Source organism: Nuphar pumila, chromosome 3 (assembly GCF_984573655.1).
Source record: "Nuphar pumila chromosome 3, dmNupPumi1.hap1.1, whole genome shotgun sequence".
NCBI classification, from domain to species: domain Eukaryota; kingdom Viridiplantae; phylum Streptophyta; class Magnoliopsida; order Nymphaeales; family Nymphaeaceae; genus Nuphar; species Nuphar pumila.
In genome coordinates this window covers 43,185,776-43,211,285 of record NC_143251.1, presented here as the reverse complement: position 1 = coordinate 43,211,285, position 25,510 = coordinate 43,185,776, and the positions used below count along the sequence as shown (strand labels likewise).

Genomic DNA, 25,510 nt, shown 5'->3' with positions numbered 1-25,510 from the left:
TCATCTTTCTGACCAAGAAGGGTAAAATGGTTATTTAAATAAATTACATAAATTAAATACTATTGAAATATTTAATATAAGCATTTTAATAAATTACAGACTCATTTAAGCATTTTTCGAACTTAACAAGATATATTTTAATGGTTCTTGAAATAATTTCGTAAAAAGGGGTATTTCACTCATAAAATAAATCTTGGAAAATAATTTTTTTGAATGAAGCATTATTTAAAAAAAAAACTGAATAGTTTAATTTTTAGTATTATTTTATTTTATTTACTTTTCCTATTTTCTTAAAGAAATTCTTTATTTATTATTTTATTTATTATTATTATTATTATTATATTTTTTGAGTTCTTCGGGTCGGGCCCAAACTGGACCCGAACCGGGTCCGATCCGGACCCGATGTTCACCCCCGTAAAACCCTAGTCGACTCTTTTTTTGCCCCTTCTCATTTCCACCTTTTCATTTTTCGCAGCCGCCTCCCCTTATCGAGTCTTCTTCTCCCCCTTCCTTCCCCGTCCGCAGGCCGCCGGAGCATCGCCATCGCCATCGCCATCGCCATCGCCATCGCCATCGCCATCGCCGACCCCCGCTGGTCGACCTCGTGCCTCAGCCGCAAGCTCCGTCTGCAACACCACCTCCTCCCTCTTTTCTTCTCCCTGTTCCCGCGTCGCCAGCGGAGGACCAGCGAAGCCGCCGTCCTCCTGTTCGCCGAGGTTCTTTCTTCCCCTCTTTCCTCTTTCCCCTCTTCTTCTCCTTCCCTTCTCTTTCTCCTCTCCCTGCAACGAACCGACATCGCCGTGACCCGCCGTCACCTGCTGACCCAGTCGAGCCCCGTCCTTCGCCGGAAGTCTCCCTTCTCGGTCTCTCTCGCAGGGCATCATTAGAGGTGCCTCCCCTGGTCCGAGATCTGCCTCCATTCGGTATACGGGTTGAAATCGACCCTCAATCGGCTGTCCCTGAGCATCTACACTGTTGAGCCTCCGACCTGTACCCGCCGGCCGTGAAAGCCTGTTCGGGTGAGTCCCTTCCCCAATTTTCTTTCTGTATTACTTTTCTCCCCTTTTCTTTTTCCCTGTTTTTGTCTGGTATGCTGTTTTGTTTATTTTTGGGTGGAGCTGGGGAAATGGCTCGTTGAAGGTGGGGATTCCTTGGATTTTGGTTTTATTATACAACTATTTTCATTCGTTTGATTTCCCTCGATGTGTTCAACCTAATATTTTTGACCAAACCGCATGGCCCTAATCTATGTTTTCTCGAATTTCTGCAGGTTTCTCAGCTTGGAAACCAAAACCCTAACCGATCAGGATTAGCTTTCTTGTCGCCCTTTTCACTGCTTTATGCCTAAATTCGTGAATGCATGATTCGTTTGCTGTGTTTTCTTTTTTGTGTTTAGCCGATTACCTTCATGCTTCACTGGGTAGCCTGCTCACCCAATTCCCAGCATTGGGAATCGTGCATGGCTGCTGTGTGTACCGGCAGAGGTACCCTTGCATTGCAGATTCTTTTTTATATGGTTTTAGTGTTTTGGAATTGTTTCCAATAGTTGTATATATAAATATTTCATTTGAATTGGGTACCTCGATGGTTGTGTCATCACTGGGGTGATGCACGGGGCAGCGTGCAGCCCATGGAGTTGCACCACTCGGCTGTCCAATTTTGTTTGGACTTGTTAGGGTTTTGCTTCACAGTTTTCGCCAATTGAATTACAATTTACGTTTTAATTTTTGTCGCACACGAGCAAAAGCGTATTTAGAATTTATCATGTGTATGTGCAGCTGTAACACTCTCTCCTTGTGAGAGGGTCGAGTAGATCGTTGTGTGGCAATTGCACTGGATTTCCTGGATCTCGAGTTTCGTTTTACTTTTCATCGCATTAAAAAAGTAGGATTCCTAAACTAAGGTTTTAGAATGTGATTCATGTTGTATGATAAGAATCTAAAGGTTAGAATTGTATTGTATTACCTATATAAATGTGTATTGCAGGTGTGTAGCAGAGCAAAATGTGCGATGCTTGATGCTAAGCATCACATGCGGCTTAAAAGGCCTTGCGAAAAGAAATAAGAAAATGCAAATGCAAAAACATGTAAATCAGGTAAATACCTGTGGTGAGCAAGCGATGCTAGCGCATTATATATTGTTTACTTTCTTGGATGCAACACTTTCCTGTTTACACACTCACTTAGTTGTGGATATGTAAGACTGTTTTGCTGGAGTTTGAAGGTCATGCTGTGCATGATTTAAATGTATGAAAATAGAAGTGATCTTATTTTTGTAGTTCGGAGACCATGCTAGTCATGATTGTAGTTAGCGAGATATTGGAGTGTGTTTGCTGTAGGTACATGTTTGACATTGTTGTGATATGAGTGATTGAATGTATTGCAATGTTTGACATAACTATTCATGTTGCATGAAGTTATTTTCGATTTGATTATGCATTTCATGTGAAGTTGTATCATGAAAACATGCTTAAAATGCATGTATCGTGTTTGTGAATGTGATTTCATATTTATAAATATCCTTGTGATGGGTGTAAATATGATGTGATGGTGTTACACACGAAAATATTGAATTATTAATGCATGCATAACAATTCATGTAATTGCATTTTTTTGTTGTTGTTAAGCATGATTGAGATTAAAGCATGCTTGCAACCAATTGAATCATGCATGTGAACATGTATAATAAATCATGACATGATAGGGTCATGCATGAAAATGAATACAAATTTGTTATGAATATCATGCATGAGCGTGTAAATTTGAATTATGCAGGTAGTATAGATTTTGATATCATGCATGAGAGCATGTAAGTTTAAGTTATGCAAGTGGCATAGACTTTTGAATTCATGCATAAGGGAGTTATCTTGTGAGAATATAATGCTTGGCTCTGACCTATGACTTAATAATGAAGATAACCCCAGACCATGAGTCCATTTTGAGGCACCAGCAAGGCTGGGCTCTTTGAGATGGTTGGATCCGTTTCGATCTCGTGTCCTCCCGGGAGAGGGAAGGGTGATACAAGCCTTGTGGGACATGTGTTTCGAGGGCTGAAGGCGCCTCTTGTCCCCGTCCCACGGATGTTAGGGGACAGGTCTACCGGTGAGTCCTAGGTAGTAGTACTACAACTCTGCAGAGTTAAGGATGCATGCTTGATTTTTCATCGGCGATTTTGGTTTGGCGTAGGCCAAGACCTGGGACCATGAGTTCGTTTTCTCAGCCACTGTGTTGTAGGGTTGAATCGCTCGGGAAAGACTCAGTTAAGCCATAAGAGGGCAATACAAAATACATAAAATAATGAATACTCCTATGGTTGTTTTTGAATGTCTATACTCTTTTTTGTATCAAATGAGTTTGAATAATAAGAGAAACAATTAATTAGATTTTTAGGATAACTGCTTTCATATGCATTTTCATATATGGTAAATATGTAAAGACTTTTAAGTTGACATGATTATTGCATATGAATTTTGTTACATGTGAATGAAAAAGATATGTTTATGTTTGGTCATATGTTTTGACCTGTTGTGATAAGCCAAGGGCTTGGTTGATGCACGTGAGGTGCTTGTGTGTGCGAAGTACACTGGAAGGGCCAAGATAGGACCTGTTCCATTGTGATATTTGAGTTACTCATAAATATTTTGATAAATGACATGTGAATATGTATTTGAAATAATGCATGCCTTAGTCATAAGTTGGACATGCTAATATTTTTTGTTGAGCATAAAGAAAGTGAACGGTAGCATTATATCATAGCTTGTATGCTTTACTTTAGAGTATGCTATAACCTGTTAGTTTCATTCATTTATGCAATTAATTATCATGTATATAAATGAATGTGAAATTGAATGCCATGAATTAAAAATGAGAATGACTTTGATGTTTCAATGCATACGAGTGATGTAATTATGAATGCCATGCGATGAATGATGGTTTATGTCAGTGTTATTAAAAATGCGCCTCAAGGCGCAAAAAGCGTGCCTCGCCTCAAGGCAAGAGCCTTTGTGCCTTGAGGCGCAGGCATGAAACGTAAAAGCTTTGAGGTGTACGCCTCATACGCTTCGAGGCGAGGCACGCCTCACAGTGAGGCGCGCACGCCTCATGTTGCACACAAAAAGCACGAAGGCAAGGCAAATAGCCATGGCGAAAAGGGTAGCCCATCTGAGGCCGCCACTGAGGGAAGACATAGAATTCTGCTGGTTGGGTGAAGGAGCAAAAGGAGCACCAGGCAACCCGCTAAGAGATTTGGCAGAAGGGACAGTAGGAGATCCAGCAGAAGGAAGAGTAGGAGATGCAACAGAAGGAGATCCGGCAGAAGGAAGAGGAGGCGATGCAGCAGAAGGAAGAGGAGATCCAGCAGGAAGAGGAGATTCGACGGAAGGAAGAGGAGGAGATCCAGCAGAAGGAGGAGATCCAGCAGCAGCAACATGAGCGGGCGAGGTGGGGGATTTAGCCGGTGGAGTTGAGGAGGCGGTGGCCGCGATGACGTTGATGGCGACCTTCTGCCCGAAGGTGCAGTGCTGGCCGACGCTGCAGAGGAAGTAATGCTTTCTTGTAGAGTTGAGGGATTTGGATTGGAAGACGTCTGATTAGATACTGGCTAAGTGGATTTGGATTCTGATGGTGAAAAGCTCGTACCAAATGTGATTTTTTTACATGTAATGAGATTCAGTAACAAAAGTCAAAAAGTATAATTGCATTTGATTATAATCTTTCTTCAAAGTTATTAAGGGCATTGTTATTATGGGTTCAATGTTTACAAAACTCAGTGGCTGTATAAATCACTTATAATTCAAATTGCCTTTTGTCTATTTGAATTTTCTTTTTCAATATAACGAATTACTGAACTATACACATTCTTTAAAAAAAAAAGAACAAACCATATCTGCCTCTTATACGGAAAACTGCACAATAATGACATGTTTGTGTCCTTTTGGGTGTATCCATGTGACATAAGATCTTGTGTATTCTATTTGAGTAAACAGGACTGTCAACTGCTTCTTAATGAAGCGATCGTCTTACAAGGTGATAAACCCTGCTTACTTTTTTCCGACAAAGAAAGCTGGGGTTAGGGAGACCCCTACCAGTTAAAACAACCATACCATTTAAATTCAAACTTGCAACGTCCCAAATGGGGAATGTTTGGCTAGAGTGATATGGATAGTTCGGTTCCGAAATTGTATCTTCATGAGAATTAGATTCTCTTTTCCAAAAGTGAAGTAAAAAGGAGGTGCTAATGAAATCCCAAATCCCCACCTGCCTCAGAGACCATTTTAGATGGTTGTGGCCATTTTACGATTTTGGATATTTTTTTTGTATTTATTTGAGATTTTTTATTTTTTGCTGTTATTTATTTATAATTTTAGATAATTTTTATTGTTTTTTTAAGTTTAAATTTTTTTGAGGCTTACGCTTTGCGCCTCGAGGCTTACGCATCGCATCAACGCTTTTCACAACATTGGTTTATGTGATTGAATATCATGCTTTTATTATGATGTAGATTCCTTTGACTCTTATTTCTAAAATGGTGGGAATTCCACTTGATTGCATTATTTCAACTTGAATCTTATTCTTCAAGTTTAGTTTTGGGTTCCTACGGGCATGTGGTTGATGCCCTACAATATTTACAGATAACCTCGTGGAGGATTGAAGCGAAGCATGGGTTGAAGCGTGGGTTGCTGCGTGGCTGAAGCTTCCTCTCTTACCTAGTACGATTCTTGGAGGGATCAGACGAAAGTTTTGAGAGTTAAAAACTTATGTAAAAATTATTGTTTGTCTGAATCCTTACATTTAAAGAAATGAAATCTTTTGGAATGAGAACATTTTAAATTCTGTCGTTTTGTTCCTATTACGTTCTTGCATATGGTTTTGAACTTTAAATTTTACGTAACTCCTCAATCATCTCAAACCTTGATACATTTTGTCTTCCGCATTTCTTTTTTTCACATGTGAGAAACCTTTAGAGTAATAGTCCCAATCAAGTTGCGCCTATGGATGATTCTGTACTAAATCTGATATTGGGAGGCTAATATACACTTGCGCTCATGTGGGCCGTTTAGATTTTAGAACGGTTGGAATGTGGCCATAAATGAACTTGTTGGCATATTACTTTTCAGAACCATGTGAATTGTTTATATAAATAAAAAGTTTTAATTTTTTCTCAAAATTTGAAGTTTGGAAAAGTTTTAAAAAGTTGGAATTTTGAGGATGTTACAGTTGGTACCAGAGCATGGGTAAGAGTGATCTCAAGTCGCGAGCAAGATTGCCTTCACAGGTATGATATCTGTTATGTAATTGTTGTTGAGATGCACTTGCATATTATGTTATATATATTGTGAAAACATACGATGTTTGCTGAAAAACCTAGAAATTTGCTAGGATTCACTCTCAAATATCTCACTTTGAAACCAAAGCCAAACTTACATGCACATCTCCTCATGTACGAACAACTTTTCAACTTTGGGTGTCCTCTTCTCACCAACTCTACCAACACCCAAATTACCCAGCCCACATACTAATCGCTGCAACATGAAGTCAATTTAGAGGGTTTCCCATCAACATGAAACCCTTATTAACTTGTCACTTGTCTCAGTCACTTTCAAGTTTTGTCAATTTTCCTCGGCAAAGATATGCCTACATGTTGCTCCTCGAAACCTCGTTGGTTTGCCACAAGAGCCGACAATTGAACGACATCCAAAGAATCTGCACCATGTTGCCCTTAACCACAAATGTTGGTCGAGCATTCACTTCATGTTGCCCTCAACACTGAGCGACAACCAAGCATTCACCTCATGTTGCTCTCAACATGATGGGCCTTATGCACCATGGCGCTCCACCAAGCTCTTCCTTAGTGTGATCCCTTAACTGAAGATCCATCAACACATTGTGTCTTCCTATGCACTTTCATGTCAAGTTGACCCTCTCTACAAGTTACTTCTTAATAAAGAACAATTTACTTATCGAAACAAGCAACCATCCTCAACACTTAGGCACCCTGAACCTTTGGGCATGTCTTGCAACAACTAAATGTTGACCGATGTCACTCCCAGACACAGTCTTCAATCCCATGATGCACTTTCTCGACTTACTTTGTTGTCACAACTCTCAACATGTCGTGTCTCATACCATGACACACCTCAAGCCACTTTGACAATGGTTTACTACTCTCACAGGGCCCTTTTCTACCAACAAGCCCCAAACTTAAAGGTTTTCCTTCCAACAAAAACAATAAAACAAAAACGTCCACCTCTTGCTCTCACATGTTTTGCAAAATTTTTCTAAGTTGAGGGGGTACCCTATATCCAAAGGAGTCACCTTCAAATGACCCTACACAATGTTATACTTTGCACCTCATTTGGCTTGCTAAATTCTTGGCACCCATTTTCTTGTGTCACTGTCCAACCCATGCCCAATCCATTACTTGTTGCAATTGACCCAACGTGCACCTGAAAGATTTTTTTGCTTTTGTGGTGCCTTCAACTACCGGTTATCACTTTTCCAACTTTACAACACATGCATACCACCAACACATCCCATACCATGTCTATGTGTGCCCAAATGTAGTAACGTCTCATACTGCATGCATGCTTGGATGTGCAACAAAGCTGGCCCATAACATTCTCCCTCACCCAACTCTTTCACGTTTTGTCGAATCCTGAAGTATGTGGAAGAGAGGTCTCACATCTGTTTGTCAATTTCTCTTAGTCTCATTTTGGTTTTTCTCATACTTAAACATCTTCAAACTCACAATCCAGCTTAGATGCTCGAGCTTTTGTCTCATCTCAGCCCCCCACCTTTTGTTCATAAAGATAAGTGCACCTCTTTCACATAATAGGCATCACCATCATCCAACATCGGCACCTCCATTCACCCACGGCTTAAATTGTCCCTTCAAATTCTTGTGACTAGCATGCCTTACTAAGAGAAAGAAACCATTAAGGTACTTTGTCTTGTTCTCGTGCTCCATCTTAGTCTTCTATTGTGTATAATGCTCTAGGACTACTTCAACTAATGTTTCGAAGGAAGCATGACCAACTACTTCTACCAGAAATCCCCCAACCACCACCGCAATGCAACAAATGGAATATCATGGTTTGCTTTGCCCAACAACTGAATTCCAACAAAGGCTAACCAAAGTAAGTCCCTAATCCAAGAGTTGACTGCTTTGCAACTCCATATGTTGGCACTATGCACATCTTGCACCTGCTTCCTAGGTGAATCCACATTTGTTGCAAGCTACACTCAGTTTTGACTTTTCCATGTATCACCATCTACCCTAGAAAAGAGCCTCATGGTGAGTCTGCCTCCCCACAAAATTTTGTCTGAGAGCCACCAAATTGGCAATGCACCCTATGCTCTATAGCATGACACCATCATAATCTGTCCTCATCCTCTGTTATTTGTACAACTTTCAGCGTACCCAACAATTCTTGTAGTTTGACAGTGGTGGTATGGTTGTGGTTATGCCCTATGCTTAAGTGTCAGCTTTGCATGTTTGACCAAAAATCCCTTACCATGCCATCAATCCTACTAATCTAGAAAAGATCCTAGTGTTCTTGCCTAAGAGGGATTTTTGAAGCCCATATGTCCCTCTAGAATGTTGTGTTCCTTCCATCTCCCACTTCCACCTTCACACTTTGCAAGAAAACTTCAAAGACCTTCATCAAGCCTTTCCAAAAATTGAACCTGGATTTCCATTTATTATTTTTTGTCCGGATCCAAGGTCGTCCTTGATATCATATTTTGCAACTAAGTACCCTAGCTTCCAACCCCTCCACATTTGCTATTTTCCACCACCACTTTATCAACAATGCATTGTTAAATCAATATAACTCTTTAATCCCAAGCTCCTTAGTGAAATTGATTGTGATCGCTTCCCAATTTACTGGTGCCTTTACCACCTTATCTTTGAACAAAGCTACTCTTACCCGAATTAGTTTTCAAATCCATGTATGACCTATTATTGCCAATGACCATTACCAGACCGAGTTTGACATGAAAGCCTAGGGGTATTTTAATATTTTTTTTACAAAGACGAGATTGTAAATGATACAAGATTTTTGTCTATTTCAAATCAGAATTTACGAGAAAGCTAAGGTTATTTCTTAGAATTTGAAATTTAAGCGTTCTAGGCAAGTGAACATTTGCAAATTCCTCCTTAGTTAAATAAAAATACATACTGGTTAGTTTGGGCATCATGTACATGTAATGTGATTCGATGTGTTATAAGTATGCTAGTGATATCATATTTTGAATAGAACACAGTAGATTTTGTCATCATTTTCTCAAATTAATTTTTCATTTTTACTCTCTAGTAATACTGTTGTATGTGGAAACATCGGTATAGTAAATTTGTCATAATTACAGCATTTCTCGGTTGAGCAGGTACCAAGTTAGATTGCAATATTTTGTTCGAGTGAGCTTGAGTAAGAGCTTTTAAGTTCTAGAAATGTTGTTCTGCCCAACCTGTGGCAACATGCTGCTAACAGAGCGGGCTAACCTTGGTCTATCTTCAAGGTTCTTCTGCCCAACCTGCCCATATGTGTATCCTATAGAACGCAAGGTAAGTGTTCCTATCTTTGTTTATTGTGTTTGTTTCAAAGCTGCTTAATTATATATGTGGATTCTTCTTTAACGATGTTGCAGATTTCTATAAAGCAAAAACTTCAGAAGAAAAAATTAGATATAATATTCAATTATCAAGAAGCCATGAAAAGTGCTTCCAAAGCTCAAGGTATATTTTCCTTTCATAAACGCTTGCAATGTGTTGATTGGATATGGTAAGAAGTGCTTGACTTGAATCGACGACAATCTATGTGTCTGAGTATGAATTAAAGTTTTCATTATAGTCATCTAGTTGATATAAATGCAGAAAAAAATATGCTGGATGGGTAATGACTAATGCGACTTGCATCACATCCATGATTTACATCAACAGCATAAAGACAAAAATTTAAGGCATCAATTGAATGGGAGGGAAATTCTTCTGAGAAATTCAAACATTTTTGTATTGCTCACATTTTTTATAAATGTAATATTGAAAAATAAACACAATTACTTAAAAAATATATGTAAAAAGAAGAAAAAACTAGAGTGATAAAATCACAATATTTTTGTTTAAATGAATATATCACAAAATTTTCATTTAAATATAAAATATTATAATATTTTCAAGCTATCCTGATATTTTAAACTGTTTCCATGGTTGACACATAATATAAAACACTATTTTTCAAAAACAGTGTTATTTGTGAAGTATTTCACTGATACAGTTTGTTTAGCAGATGTCTAATCAATAATGATTACAAATGTTAAAAGTAAAATTATTCTGCTCAAGATGAAGCTTTGTAGCATTGCTGCTCAAACTGAAATGGGACATCTGATAGCACTTACTGTGCCATGAAACCTATATTGTGAACCAAACGAGCTTATCTTCCCATCAAAAGTTTTCAGTTGTAATTACAATCTTGTAAATGTTAAACTTACTTTGCCTTCTATCAAGCTATAATGTAGTAAATATTACATAAAGTCAAATGTTGAAAACCATGGAGAACTGAAGTAAAGATGTTAAGCATCAAGTGATTCTGTATATTTAGGCTTAGGCCTCATGTTTCTTCATGTTTTTAGGTTTTTTGTTTGCCTTCAAACCAGTGTTTCACACATGCTAATACCATTACGCCAAATAAATTTTTTTCTTTCATTCAAATAAAAAACAAAGGGTATGGTTAGATGTATCAAAGATGAAACACAAAGGGTTTTAATCAAAGATGAGGAGATTAAGGAGAGATGGAAAGATTATTTTGATAAGCTATTTAATGGAAGTCATGCTCAGGATCTTGGAGACTTGTCCATTCCTTTTCACGAGATGAATCGTGACTTCATGCGCAAGATTCAAAAGAAAGAAATTGCAGAGGCTTTGAAGAAAATGAAATCAAGAAGGGCAGTTGGCCTAGATGGTATACCTATCGAGGTTTGGAAATGCTTGGGAGATAAATGTTTAGAATGGTTGACAAATCTTTTTAACAAGATTTGGCGGACAAATAAGACTTCTAATGAGTGGAGGAAGAGTACTTTGGTGCCTATATATAAGAATAAGGGTGATATACAAGATTGCACAAACCGTCGTGGTATAAAACTCATGAGTCATACTATGAAACTTTGGGAGAGGGTGATTGAGTCTAGGTTGAGGAAGGTTGTCATGATATCGGAGAATCAATTTGGTTTTATGCCTGGAAGATCAACTATGAAAGTTATACATCTTCTTAGACAACTTATTGAGAGAAATAGAGAGAGGAACAAAGATTTGCATATGGTTTTTATTGATTTGGAGAAGGCATACTATAGAGTACCTAAGGACGTTCTCTGGTGGACAAAGATGAAGAAAGGTGTTTCTCTCAAGTACATTAGTATAATTAAGGATATGTATGAAGGAGTAGTAACCAATGTTCGCACTTGTGGAGGGGTGACAACCAATTTTCCTATAACGGTTGTGTTACATCAAGGATCTGTTTTAAGCCCTTTCCTATTTGCTATAGTGATGGATGAGCTTATGAGATCAATTCAAGAAAATGTGCCGTGGTGTATGTTATTTGCTGATGATATTGTTTTGATTGATGAGTCTAGAGATGAAGTTAATGCTAGGTTAGAATTATGGAGACATACATTGGAAGCAAGAGGTTTTAAGTTGAGTAAGAGTAAGACAAAATATATGGAATGTCGGTTTAGTAAGCAACGTAGTGATAGGAGTGTAGTGAAGCTTGGTGAGCAAGAAATACCGGTGGATGATTGTTTCAAATATTTGGGATCTATCATTCAAAAGTACGGAGAAATTGATGAAGATGTAAATCATAGGATAAAGGTTGGGTGGATGAAATGGAAAAGTGCAACTGGAGTGTTGTGCGATCGTAGAATGCCATTGCGGTTGAAGGGAAAGTTTTATAGGACGACTATTAGGCCCGTTTTACTATATGGTACGGAATGTTGGGCTGCCAAGAGACATTATATTAAAAAATGAGTGTAGCTCAGATGCGTATGTTTAGATGGATGTGTGGAAATACAATAAAAGATAAGATTCAGAACGAGGAGATGCATAAGGTAGACACTGCACCCATTGAAAATAAGATGAGAGAGAATCGTTTATGGTGGTTTGGACATATTCGGCGATGGCCTAATGATGCTCCAGTTAGAAGGATGGAGAAATGGGAAAATATATTAGTTAAAAGAGGTCGGGGTAGGCATAGAAAGACTTGGATGAAGATGATAGGAAAGGATATGAATGCTTTGAACCTCACCGAGGACATGACATTGGATAGAAATGATTGGAGGAGAAGGATTCACGTGGAAGACCCAGAATGATTTTCTTTGTTGGTTCATATCGCCGACCCCAATTGTTTTGGGATGAAGGCGTAGTTGTTGTTGTTGTATTCAAATAAAAAACAAATGTTTAAAACCACTCTTTCTTGGATACCTCCAAATTTGAAGATCTGAATGATTAACCTCAAAGAAAAAGATGGAAATTCTTCCACATGACGATTTACTTCACGGGTGAGGTCTGTCTCAAGTCCTGGATTTACAAGCCGTGAACCAATGGTATGGCTTGTTTCTTTTATTTCAAAACTTTTCGTTTTTGATAGACAAACTGGGGCATAAATCCCAGGGTTGTATCGAACCTGAGATCCCCCGGTTATGATAGTGTGACCAACCATCCAGCTCTCATTCAACCGCATATGTTTTGAAGCTTGAAGCACAATTTTCAGATGACTAGTTGACGTCTGTAGAGATTATCTGGCATCTATCACTCTGGTGAACTTTCATTTGATATCAACATTAATAATCTCTTCACAAGCTTTCTTTGAAATCACAGTCGTACACTTTAAAATGTTAACATGCAAAATATATTGTTTCCTTTTGTAATGAAATACCCTAGGCTGTGTAACCTCTTAGTTTTCATGATTTTAGCTCCAGGACTTTTCATTAGTCTTGTGTACTCAAAATCCATGGTTGCTGCCTGCCTTATTCACGCCACCAAAAAATAAGTGTGAACACTTTTGATGAGGGTTATGCTGGTTTTTCAAGATGATGCTGAATGGGATGAAATGAGTGTCTTGTGGTATCCTGGCCTTGCCTTGGGAACTTCCATGGAAGCATATTTATCTGGTTTATCTTGTCCTTGTGTTCGTATTTAAGACGTTTGAGAACTAGGCATGAAGTTTTAGATGCAAGGAATTAAGATGTTAGTATCCATAAAAGGTCTGCATAATCTCTACTATGTAGTGCGTGTTACAGGGGTACTTTTCTGGCTTGATCCTGATCTCATCCAGGTTTGTCTTGACCTGGAATGCAGATTCTTATCCATGGTGTTCTTTGCGGCTCTGTTTAATTTTTTCTTTTTCCATACTGTTTTGCCTAATGTTAAGACCCTCTCCACATGAATACATTAACACGAAATGTGCATATTTTACCATGAACAACCAGTGATGTTGGCCAGCAGTTTCACCATTTTTTTTCTTTATTCTGATGCAGCAACCTGCCCGCGTTGCGGTTTTGGGGAAGCATACTACATGCAAATACAGACGCGATCTGCTGATGAAGCTTCAACATTGTTTTACAAGTGCTGTAATGAGTCTTGCGGCCACCAGTGGCAGCAGCTGCAATAACATGACATGCCAAACATAATATATATATATATATATATATATATATATATATATATATATATATATATATGGTCACTAAAATATATTAACTGAAAATATGTGAACTAGGCATTTTAGACAATTCTTTTTGTAAATCCAATCCGGAATATGCATTCGTCGTGGTCCATTTGCTATGAATCAACTGTTGGTGTTGGATCATGTATTTTTGATGAAAATATGTAACTTATGGATGCTTAAATATTTAAGCAAATTCTAAGTCATTGATTTTCAAGCATTAATAGATCATTCTTGTGCATCATACTAGAACAAATAAATGAGCTGAGCAGGCAGTTCAGCTATATGATAAACTCACCTCCATAGCTATATTAAAAAACAAGATTTTATATATGTAGGTATGTATTTTATTCATGGTGTGATCACAAAGATAAGTCTTACCTTAGTAGATAAGTCATTGGGCATCTTTGAAGGTGCCATTAATTCAAATTTCATCATTTTCCTAACAACCCTTCAGCTCTGTGACAAATATGGCGATGTATATAAAAAAATCTGGTCGATATATAGTAAAAAATTGCCTGAAAGTTTAAAATGGTAATTTCTTGCTAGATTTTCAAACCGGGACAAATATCAAGATATTTATAGTTTTAAAAGATATTTGCCGTGAAAAACCCTAAGATTTTTTTGTTTTTAAATGTGTTTTATTTATAGTTTATTATAAAAATTCTTTTTTGCATATTTTTTAAAAAAATTATTCTCCAGATTTTGCCAAAAATGTAAGATTTATGAAAAAATTCAAAATCTCTTGAGTTTATTTCCTTCCGAGTTTTTTTCATTTTTAATTTTTGTCACTATGCCCTCCAATGACCCAAGAACCTTTGTAAAAATGCTTTGGTACATTTTTTTCCTTTGAAAACTCCACCAAAATCAGCTAAAAAATGGCCAAAAATAACCCCCCAGCTTTGGTTCAACACTGACAACAACTTGTCTCTGTTAACGACAATTCAAGTTGCCCATAACAACTTGGTTGTCGTTAGAACCGACTGGAATTCTTCCAGACAACAGTCAACTTGATAACAAATGACTTGTCGTCATGCAGGAAAATCACATATCGTTAGAACGAGATCAGGGTGAGATATACTTACCCCTCTGTAAGCATGGTTGAAGATACGAGGTTTTTTTCTTTGGTTTGAAACTACTCATCAAATTCTTATGTTGCAGACTTGGCAAGCACCCCCTTTAAGCAAACCAAACAGACATCCAATATACTTATTCATTGACAACAACTCAAGAAGCCAATAATTTTGAAACCAGACGGCTAAAAAACAACATTCGCTTCACTATTGTAGACTTGGTAAACACTACTTGTCTTAATATGTCTCACCCACACGAGAGCACTCTGCATGCTACTCTGATACTAGTTGTCATGAGCTAATTTTTATTGAGGATGTGCACTGCCAAGCAAACCAAACCAAACCTAACCAACCTAATGGCCCTAGGCCCTGCACATCTCACCCCATGTGCAATTGACAAAATGATCATTGTGCAGCTCCTTAGATGGATGTTTGGTCTTATGCACCATCTCATGTGCAGTGATGTAGACCAAACTATAGTCTTGTGCATCATCCCATGTACAATGCCTCAATGCTCATATCGAATGTGCAAAAGTAATTATCGTTTGAGTTTCTAAGAGGGGGAGCAACACTCACATCCTTCCAAACTAATAACCAAATCCGATAGTAATGTCGCGCGCCACCAAGGCCACAACGCAGTCCCTAAGTGTGTCGCCTAAAAGACTTGTAGGTACTTCACAACTGGGGAAAGTTATTAGTGACCCCAGCTTTTCATCCAGTTGATAGCTACATGTCTTAGTGAGCAGTGCTACCCAGATTACTCATCGATATCGAGACCCTTACATGCCTTGTCTCGTGCCACCACCCTTGTGTGTACCAAATGCTACACATGAGGCATCTTAAGCCAAGTTGAGAGGTACTTTGCCAAATCTCCAAAGGCATCTTCTAGCCCAATACAAACAATACACCATGTATGTGCCGCCACACACCATCCTACCAACGCCGACACCGATTTTTCTCGCATGTCATCGATATGCCAACTCGTATCACACTCTACTATGCTCGATGCATTTCCCACTTAATGGTGTTTCACATTGCCCTTCTCACATTCTGACACTCACAACACCAGACAATGCCCACACATCTCCTGCCCAACGTGCGTCCAAACTCAAGTATTCTCTATCACATGCATGGCTGATTCTGCTAACGATGTCATCACCCACTGCACACGACAACGCCTGTCTGCAGACTATGCATACACATTGGCCCCAAACATTGGGTGCCCTCTTACATCTGTGTTCCCAACAATGCCTACGAGGTTGGCCTGTTTGGACAAACTTTAAATTCTTACAAGGTGTGTTTGGACATAAACGTGAAACTTATCATTTTTGCTCTCTTTGGGGTATCCTTCCACTAGAATATTATTACCGTCATCTTTTGCTCATGAAACTCCAAGTTTAAGCTAAAAGCAGGCTTCAACTTTGCCGGTTAGTTTTATCATCTATATAGGTAGTGATTGTGATTCTTGAAACAGTGACACCCACGGTCTTGAGTTTACATGAATTTAACCTCCTCGTCACATTGCCAATCAATTTTACCCAATCAATCCTACATCAAAGACAAACCTAATTTAGCTAGAGATACTTGAATCACAAATATCATGAGATGTTTGTGAACACTCTCACAGTCTGAATAGTTCCCAAGTGAGACGTGTGGCGGGGATTGAACATTACAGATGAACGGTCATATAAATATGACCCGATCTAACCTTTGCCCAAGAGCAAATCAGGTAGCTGGTGGAGAGGCTTTTCTACAGAGGTACAGCAGATTATATTTTTAACAAAAGCTTGAGCGCAAGGAAATGATTTTCAAAGATTTGCTTATACTCTTGGGATCTGTTTGGAAACTGGTAGCTTTAAGCATTTGGTAAAAACATGGTCAAACCACCTTGTTGGTGGATGTTTGGATGAGATGAGAGTTTATGCACTCGTTAAAGGAAGTGAAACCCTCTTCCCTTTTGTATTTGCACCAAATCCTGGATTTGGTAACTACCACCTCATATAGATAGATTTGGCAGCTGCCACTTTCTCAAATGCATAACCCTCTCCCTATTGTATTTGCACCAAATCTTGGATTTGGTAACTACCACCTCCTATAGATAGATTTGGCAGCTGCCACATTCTCAAATGCATAAACTCCCTGGGATTGCAGGTTTCAAAACAGAGCCCCAATAAATCCAAACGGAGATACCGTACCATCGTTCCAATTTGAGAAGTATATAAAGGCCTCATCATTTATATCAAATGTTCAACATAGGTTGGGCTCAAACTGGTTATCACACTGAAGAAAAACCCAGTAGATAGTAGAGCAAGCGTGTAAAGATCTCTTCCTCTAGAAAAACAAAAAGAGAAAACATCAAGAGCGATTTTTAATCAAACAACTCTCAGTTTCTTCTTTGTCTCCCACCTCTTCCTTGCCCCCTCCAGTGCTTCCTCCCGCTGTCTCGAGAGCTCCTGAAACCATCGTCGGTACTGCAATTCAATCAAATATAACTCCGACTTCAACTCCTCATCCTCATCTTCCTCCAGCGCCAATGACAAATTGCTTTGCGAGTTCGGAATGCTTGTTAGATCGCTTAAATTACGGACGGACAAATCTAAATTTGTCACATCTCCATTGTTATTTTTTATCACTTCAGAGACCGAACCAATAGCATTAGAATATTCAGAGACTCCAGAGAAAGACGACGTGAGAGAGTCCTGGTCCTCAGCAGTAGCCAAACTAGAAGGGGAATTAAAGCCTCCATGGAACATGGCATCATCTGGTTTTGCAAACAAAGCAGCCTCACCCGGTCGCCGTACAGATCCCTCAAGAGAACTCAGATCAAGGCAAGAACTCCTCAAGTCAGACACAGAAACAGCGTCCACCATAGACTTGACAGCATTGTTTCCGTGTGCTGTGTCCCACGAATAGCCAATGGAGAACCTATCGTGCTCAGGCACTTTAGATCCTGTATAGAAGCAATTTGTTCCATTCTCCCCGTAAACAACAGAAGATGGTTTCCACTCTGGTACTAATTTCATAATCAGGAAATCAATGAACTCGGCAATGAATGTAACATCTTGGTCAGAGATTTCTAGTTGCTCCACCATCTCACTAGCAACAGAAAGTGCGGTGTCGCTATCAAGGTAAAACATGAAATGGACATTCTTCACACGACCTACAGCAGGAGTTCATCTTGTCATCACACAATTAAGACTAAAAATGAGGTGCATCCTAACATAACTGACAAGCAAATTAAATTTAGAAAGTAATTAATCCCATGCAAATTAGGCTGGACAATGGGGAGGGAGGATCAGGTGCAATGTGATTGCACACTTTAGTGTGCTGCTGCACCTGACCACCCACCATCTGCTGTTTGGATCTACAGCTGACAGGGTGAACCCAAAGATGGTGGGTGATCAGGTGCAGCAGCACACTTAAAAGTGTGCAATTACATTGCACCTGATCTTCTACAAATGGCTTACCGCAAGGGTCGGCAATCCGCAGAACTAGTGATATAGAGTTAGCATCAGTTTTCTCCCCCTTCAACTTGAACTTATGGTCCTTGTTAGATCTCTCAAATTCCAAGCTTCGCAAGCATTGAGCGGTGATGCTATCACTAGGATTGATGCTCATGGATAGCTGCTTGTAGTCATAATCCATGACCATGGACAATTGCCCAGACCTCATCTGAGCAACTGAAGTCCCATCAGAGAGAAGAGAGCAGCTTCCTAGGCTTAATGTTTTCGGCATTAAATTAGGTAGCTCCAGAGGATTGCGGACTTGCTCTTTTGGATCAATGTACTGAAGAAATGGATCTTTCAAAAGCTCCCTTGCAGGAGGCCTTTCTGCTGCAGGAACTAGACATCTCTCAATAAGAATCCTTACCTGAGGGTCCTTGAGCTTGCCTAAGGCTGCAGGTTTGATTCCCTGAAAGGGAGAAACAATGGATCAAATAACAACACCATACACAACAAGATCAATTTAAACCTGACATGCTTACAGAAGAAACTTTCTTATAAATCTGGGCAGGATTATTGCATTCACTGTAAGGGTATTCACAAGTGACCATCTCCAGCAAGCACATGCCAAAGGAATATATGTCAACCAGTTCATTGTACTCTTCTTCGTAAAGCTCTGGAGCCATGAACTCAGGAGTCCCTATGGAAAAAAATTACATAGTAGAAATTGATGAAGTTCAAACAAAAACCACGACACCCATCCATGAACAGTTCAAGTTATTAGTTACCAATCACACTTCGCGCATTAGGCTGTTGCATGATAGTTGCCAATCCAAGATCTCCAATCTTCACTTCTCCATGGTTACCATTAACAAATATGTTATCACATTTCAAGTCTCTGTGAATAATTGGTGGATTATGCCCATGAAGGTATTGCAGTCCACGAAGAATCTGTCTGGCCCAATTCTTTACAGCCTTCATGTCAACATTTTTGTGCTTTTTTCGGTACCTAGCATGGTTTGAGAAGTGATTATACTTGCTCAAATACAAGATCAACCATAAAGAACAAAACAAGGTTACAAATTTAATAATTGGAGGTAACTCCAACTTACTGCCTTAGACTCCCAGAAGTAAACAACTCTGTTATTATGTTGATGGTCTTGTGCTGGTCATCAACCCATGAATCATAAAATTTGATGATGTTATGGTGTTTAAGTGATTTGAGCAAATGCACTTCGGAGTAAAGTCTTTCCAAATCCTCAGGCGTTCGCAGGACATCACCTATTCTCACTTGGTTCCATGCCACTTCTATCCCATCAACTTCATCAAATGACCTATATCTGGATAGACATGGTTAAGAGGAGGCCCAATTACGATTCTTTTTTAGAATAATGGCACTTTTAGTTCTTCGTTTTAGTATTTGAATAAATTATCAAAAGGAAAAGAGAAATTTCAAAGGATACACAGTCTTGAATGCTCCCCTACCCAACACTTCTGTATACTGATAACCAACATACAACATTGCAATCAAATAAATCAGCATAAATATCACAGTTACATAGAACTGTAAAACCAATAAAAATATAAAAGATAGAGATGCACAACAATATAATAAAAACAATAATAATCCAGTAAAAAATTCTCCCAAACCAATCCGAATTGTAAAACCCCAAATCAAGTCTCAGTTTTTTTCCAACGAATCAACAAGCCACAATGTTGCAGTTCTGCAACAATGGATCTCGACTCACCCGAATGTATCGACCAGTAGGATCCGTCTCGGAGATCTCGGCGTCGGGCGGCTCGGACTGACCGGAACACCCGTCTTCGGCGGACGGCAAGCCGTTCATCTTGTCCAACCCCTTAGGAACGCTCCCAATCGCCATCGACAGCTTCTGAAGCCACGCCTTCTCAGAGACGAGCCACAGAGCTTCCGTCCGTCGGCATCTGACTACACATATCTGAAAACGAATCCAACGCCGATCGGAACCGGAATCGGCAGCGGAGACAGACCCTACCGCTCTGCGACGACCCCAAAATCATGCCCCCCTTAACCGATCCTTCCATCCCACGGACACCCCTAATCCAGAAAAGAGCCCTAGACCTCTAATCACTAACCCTAAGGTGCCTTACGCCATGCGGTCGCCGCAAAGCGGTGAAAAAACGAAAGGAAAGCCCTAGAAACCGAGCTCCAACATCTCTTCAACCTCTGTAATAAAGGATGAAGAAGAAGAGGTCACCCAATTAATGGGACAGGAAACCCTAATTGGATCCAATTGAGGGAGACCAAAAGCCCTACAAATTTGAGAGAAGGGTAAATTGTGGTGATTTAGGGCTTGGTGGTGGTGATGGTGGTGGCGATCGAGCGGAAGATACGGATGATTCAAACACGTGTGGCGCAAAGAGGAAACCTCTCTCTCTCTCTCTCTAACGTTACAATGACCAAGCTGTCTCATATTTATGATTCTCCTATTTTGCCCTATTATTCAAATTTTATAATTCTTTTTTCAGTAAGTTGTTTATTTGTTTCTTAATTAAATTTGGTTATTTAATTATTATTATTTATTTTGAAAAGATCTCACACCGAAGTGATATTTTGCCCTATTTATTCCAAAATTTTATTTCTTTTTCAATAAGCCATTTGTTTGTTTTTAATTAAATTTAGTTATTTATAATAATGAAAAGGTCTTGTACTGCTTAATATGGCTTTACCTTAGGGCTGAGTGTCAAGGGGTCGGATCAATGTAGTCAGTATCGGTACCAGCCCTGAATCGTTGGGCCACTGCATTCAGCTGTATCGGCCCTGATACCGATACTCAACTGAATCGGTTTTGTATTGGCTAAAAAATAATAATAAATTATTATGTGTCAATCATGACATGTGTTAAAATCATTAAAATAATATTACAAATTATTTTTTGTAATGTGTGTATTTTTAATATTTATTAAAAATAAGAGATTCAGGCTTTGCAGTGATATCGAATTTCTACGATACAATGCATATTGGCCGATACGCACCGATACTGATAACATTGGGTGGGATACCCACTCAAACCCGGCCAAGTAACAAAGTGTCAGGTTTGAGTTTTGCCGAGTCAAGAAAATGAAATCTTAAATACTAATCTTTATAATTTCATAAGTTTACTTTTACTTAAAATACATAGAAAACACTTTGATCAGGTCAGGTACCCGGCAAAAATCATAACCCAAATCCGGTCTTGCATATTGCTAATTTGGTCAGGTTCGGGTTGGTATTATTCGAGTCAGCATTTTTTATGCTCATACTCAGAAATTCGGGTTTGAATCACCATTACAAACCCAGCCCGTTGACAACCCTACTTTAATATTGTAGAAGTGACTCGTAAACATCACCAAGCCAAGTTTATGGATATCACTAGTTCGAAACCCACAAACACATGTCCTTTATCATGAGCTGAAGTTGTTCCTTTATAGGCAAGCAAGGGGCATCTAGAGTTTTGCATCAATAAACTTAATGTATTTTCTTTTAATTATTAAAAAAAACTTCGACCAGTTTGATGCCATGTTCATATCGACTTGTGATGGTTTGCCTCGCTCCTGATCCATTAGTTGGAGTTGGTAAACAACTTGATTTAGTAACATCTTCATTAACTATGCAGGTGCAATATGATTGCATAAAGCACATGATCACCTTGCATCTTGGGTCTGGGCTTGTCACGTGTGGGACCCAAGACCCGATGGAAGGCGATGGAGTGCTCTTAATGCATAAAATTTTGTGCAATCATATTGCCACCCATCCAGACTCTTTAATAAGGGAATGGACCCAGCTTCCACTTTATGGCAAAGGACGCCCTGTGAATTTCGAACCATGGTCATCTCAAAATAGATGTCGGTCATCAACCAACCCTCACAAACCCCATAACAAATATTTATAGTGTGAAAGAAAACTCTAACCCTACGATGGGATCTTGGATATGAATCAAATACGAAAGCAAATCCAAAAGTAAAACCCAAATTTAAAATACTAACTAGGGATCCAAAACACTAAATCTCAATCCATCACACTTTGCTCTTATTCTTTTTCTTCTTGTCCTCCTTAATTGGATCCATACCGGATCCACAGGTGCATCACTCTCCCTCTCCATCAAGGATAGTTTTCCATTGGATCCGGCCTTCCAACAAAGCATAAACACTCTGGGTATCGAACTTGCAAGCTTTTCAACTTGAACACCTTAAACCGACCCAACCTAACCAAGTGTGTAGAGCTGTTGTGGGCAATTTACCAGTCTTCTCTTGATACTTAACAACCATACAGCACTCTTAAGTGACTGCTTATCTAATTCTTTTGATTTCTTTGTGCACCAAATGCCCCTTGGAAAGAATTAAACCCAAGACCTTTTTGTTAATATCTTATAGCTTTATAATCCATATACATTATATGACAACCAACTCAAAGACTTTTTTTCACAAATCTGGTCTAAATAAAATTTTTTATTGAGAAAACCTTCTCATTTGCAGCCAATCTATACTGCTTATCATGAATAAGCGATGAGGGGCAATGATGCAAAAAAATATTTTGCTTTAAAAGCTTTTTTAAAATGACACATAGATAAGATACGTTTAAATGTCTTTTTGAAAATTGTTAAAACATTGTCATAATAAGCCTCATGCAAGAGAGAGAGAGAGAGAGAGAGAGAGAGAGAGAGAGTATCCTATGGAGAGAAAACCACTTTTTTATGTTTACACAGAAAAACCACAGCCAGTATGAGAGACCTATTCACGCTGGTTCTGCTTGTTGTACTTACAGTCGTTGTCCTGACAGCGTAAAACTCCGAAGCAGGTTATATGTTCTCCCCCGAACAGGGCCGGTACTCCATCTCATGTTCGGGTGTTCCCAAAGAGCGCCACATATAAGATGCAGACCGGCATGTATCCCCATGTGTGTCCGCATCATATTGCATCGTAATTTGGTGCCATCGCAAAGACTTAAGTACCCTTTACCGCCATTCTCTTTCTCTTCTTCGAACAGACATAAATGCCCTCTATCTAGAAAACTGAATCGGCGGTTCGTGAAAAGGACAAAACTGCCCTTCATCATTATCGCGCCAAAATGTTCCGCAAAGTTTGTGTATGCAGCAAGCTGTATGTTGTAGGATTTAAATAGTTCAAAACAATCCATTCTCGCCCTAAGCAGAAAACTCTACCGGAGCATACTTTGCTTTCATCTGTGTACAACGGAGCATCCTTTCCTTTGTTCCAGAGCATCTGCTTCTGTCTTACGCACAGTCGCAACATCGTTGTCACCTTCTGTTGCGTATTAGTTGTTACTGTTGCTTACTCTACAGTTGGAATATCCAAAATCCTATCGTTTCGGTGAGTTTCGTGTAAGGTTTCGTTATTCAATCTGTAGGTTGCTTCTTATACAACGATTTGTAAGTTTGATAAATCTTACAAAGATGTGTACTTATGAACCCAAATATGAATCGCTTTTTAATCATGATGATCGTTTAATGTGTTGTGCAGGTTAACAATGTTTGCGGCTCATCAGAGAAGAGATGCCCCGTCATTCTATGGTTTGTGTATTAGAGAAGTGATCCGCCAGTCTCATCTATCTAAGGTTCTTGAGAGGTACCAAAATATACTTAAGATTGTGAACAATGAAGACAGAGAGAAAGCCTTGAAATTGCATTATGCGGAGGATTATCCCTCAGATATCAAGGCTGCGGACCAAAGGAAGAATGCTGAAGAACGAAAGATGCAGAAGAAGATTGACGAAGAGAAGGCAAAGCAAAGAAATAAGGAGGAGAATGAGAAGAGAAGGTGGAGGAAGAAGGCAGAGCAGAGGGAAAGGCAAAAAAAGAATGAGGAGAGGGAAAGGTATTTTAACAAGGTAATGATGGAGGCTAGGGCGGAATTGGATAAGGAGGCCTTGGAGCATAAAGCAAGGCGAAACAAGGAAAAGTTACTGAAGAAGGCAGAGGAGAGGCGAAAGCAAATGAATAAGGAGGAGGAAGAGAATGAACAAAATAAGCCTCAGGATGAGGGAAAAAAGGAAAGGCAAAGGAGGGAGAAGGAGTTTAAGGAAGGTAAGGAAATGCAAAGGCAGGAGAAGAAGGATGAGGAAAAAAAGGAAAGGCAACGAAAGGAGAAGGAGGATGCGGAACAAAAGGAAAGAGAAATGAAGATGCAGGAGGAGGAAGTGCAGGAAAGAAGGAAACAAGACTTGGAAGAGGAAGAAAGGCGACAGAAGGAGAAGGAGGAGGAGGAAGAAAAGGAAAGAGAAAGGAAGAAGCAGGAGGATGAAGTGCAGGAAAGAAGGAAACAAGACTTGGAAGAGAAAGAAAGGCGGCAGAAGGAGAAGGAGGAGGAGGAAGAAAAGGAAAGAGAAAGGAAGAAGCAGGAAGAGGAAGTGCAGGAAAGAAGAAAACAATATTTGGAAGATAAAGAAAGGCGGCAGAAGGAGGAGGACGAGAAAAAGGAGAGAGAAAAAAAGGAGAAGGAGGAGAAAAAGGAGAGAGAAAGGAAGGAGAAGGAGGACGACAAAAGGAAGGAGAGAGAAAGAAAGGAGAAGGAGGAGGCGAAAAAGGAGAGAGAAAGGAAGGAGAAGGAGGAGCAGAAAAATGACAGAGAAAGGAAGGAGAAGGAGGACACAAAAAAGAAGAGAGAAAGGAAGGAGAAGGATAAAAAACAGAGAGAAAGAAAGGAGGAGGACGAGGAAAAGAAGGAGAGAGAAAAGAAGAAGAAGGAGCACGAGAAAAGGAAGGAGAGAAAAAGGAAGGAGAAGGAGGACGAGAAAAAGGAGAGAGAAAGGAAGGCGATGGTGAAGCCGGTAGAGAAAGAAAGGGAAAGACAGTTGGAGGCATTAGACCCACCAGAAAGGCCTAGGTTGGAGGGAGAACAGGAGAAAAGAGCGACCAAGGTAAATAAATCCGTCCTGTCTTTGAAGATTTAATAATATGTTTAGCGATTTTGGTATAGCGATTACTGTGTTAGGTATTAATATGTATAGCAATTACTGTGATAATATATGTGCAACCAATATTATTTATAGCGATTAGTAGAATAGTATTTATAAGTACAAATTGAACTAATTGACAATTGGTAGGAATAATATGTTATTTTGTGTTACAGGGAGGTCATAGGAGAAGTAAAGCACCAGGTGAAAAGCTCGGAGGTCGGTGTCAATGGCCTGTAGTTCTGTCGTGGTATGGTCAGCTGAGTGCATATCAGAAGGACCGACTACGAAATATACACTTTGGTGGCCTTTTGTACCAGCAATATTTTGAAACTTGCTGAAATACCATGACCCA

At 39.3% G+C, this 25,510-nt stretch overlaps 2 protein-coding genes across 3 annotated transcripts; one reads left to right on the top strand and one right to left on the bottom strand.

Moving 5' to 3' along the window:
* Window positions 1–732: 732 nt before the first annotated feature.
* LOC149842731 (uncharacterized) lies at window positions 733–13,914 on the top strand. Of its 2 annotated transcripts, XM_089999388.1 has the most exons (5): window positions 733–1,019; window positions 1,779–1,884; window positions 9,384–9,561; window positions 9,645–9,732; window positions 13,521–13,914. In XM_089999388.1, the coding sequence occupies exons 3-5, from the start codon at window positions 9,448–9,450 to the stop codon at window positions 13,652–13,654; spliced, it is 336 nt and encodes a 111-aa protein (XP_089855514.1). In that variant the 5' UTR covers window positions 733–1,019; window positions 1,779–1,884; window positions 9,384–9,447; the 3' UTR covers window positions 13,655–13,914. The 2 variants fall into 2 exon arrangements, with proteins under 2 accessions (XP_089855514.1, XP_089855515.1); XM_089999389.1 differs by lacking the exons at window positions 733–1,019; window positions 1,779–1,884 and adding an exon at window positions 3,405–4,540.
* Window positions 13,915–16,987: 3,073 nt separating this feature from the next.
* Window positions 16,988–20,650, bottom strand: LOC149842730 (putative serine/threonine-protein kinase WNK6). Its single transcript, XM_090001553.1, has 7 exons — window positions 19,973–20,650; window positions 19,688–19,725; window positions 19,337–19,564; window positions 19,013–19,233; window positions 18,767–18,924; window positions 18,249–18,693; window positions 16,988–17,941 (listed from the first exon to the last, which is right to left on the bottom strand). The coding sequence occupies exons 1-7, from the start codon at window positions 20,105–20,107 to the stop codon at window positions 17,154–17,156; spliced, it is 2,013 nt and encodes a 670-aa protein (XP_089857679.1). The 5' UTR covers window positions 20,108–20,650; the 3' UTR covers window positions 16,988–17,153.
* Window positions 20,651–25,510: the final 4,860 nt, after the last annotated feature.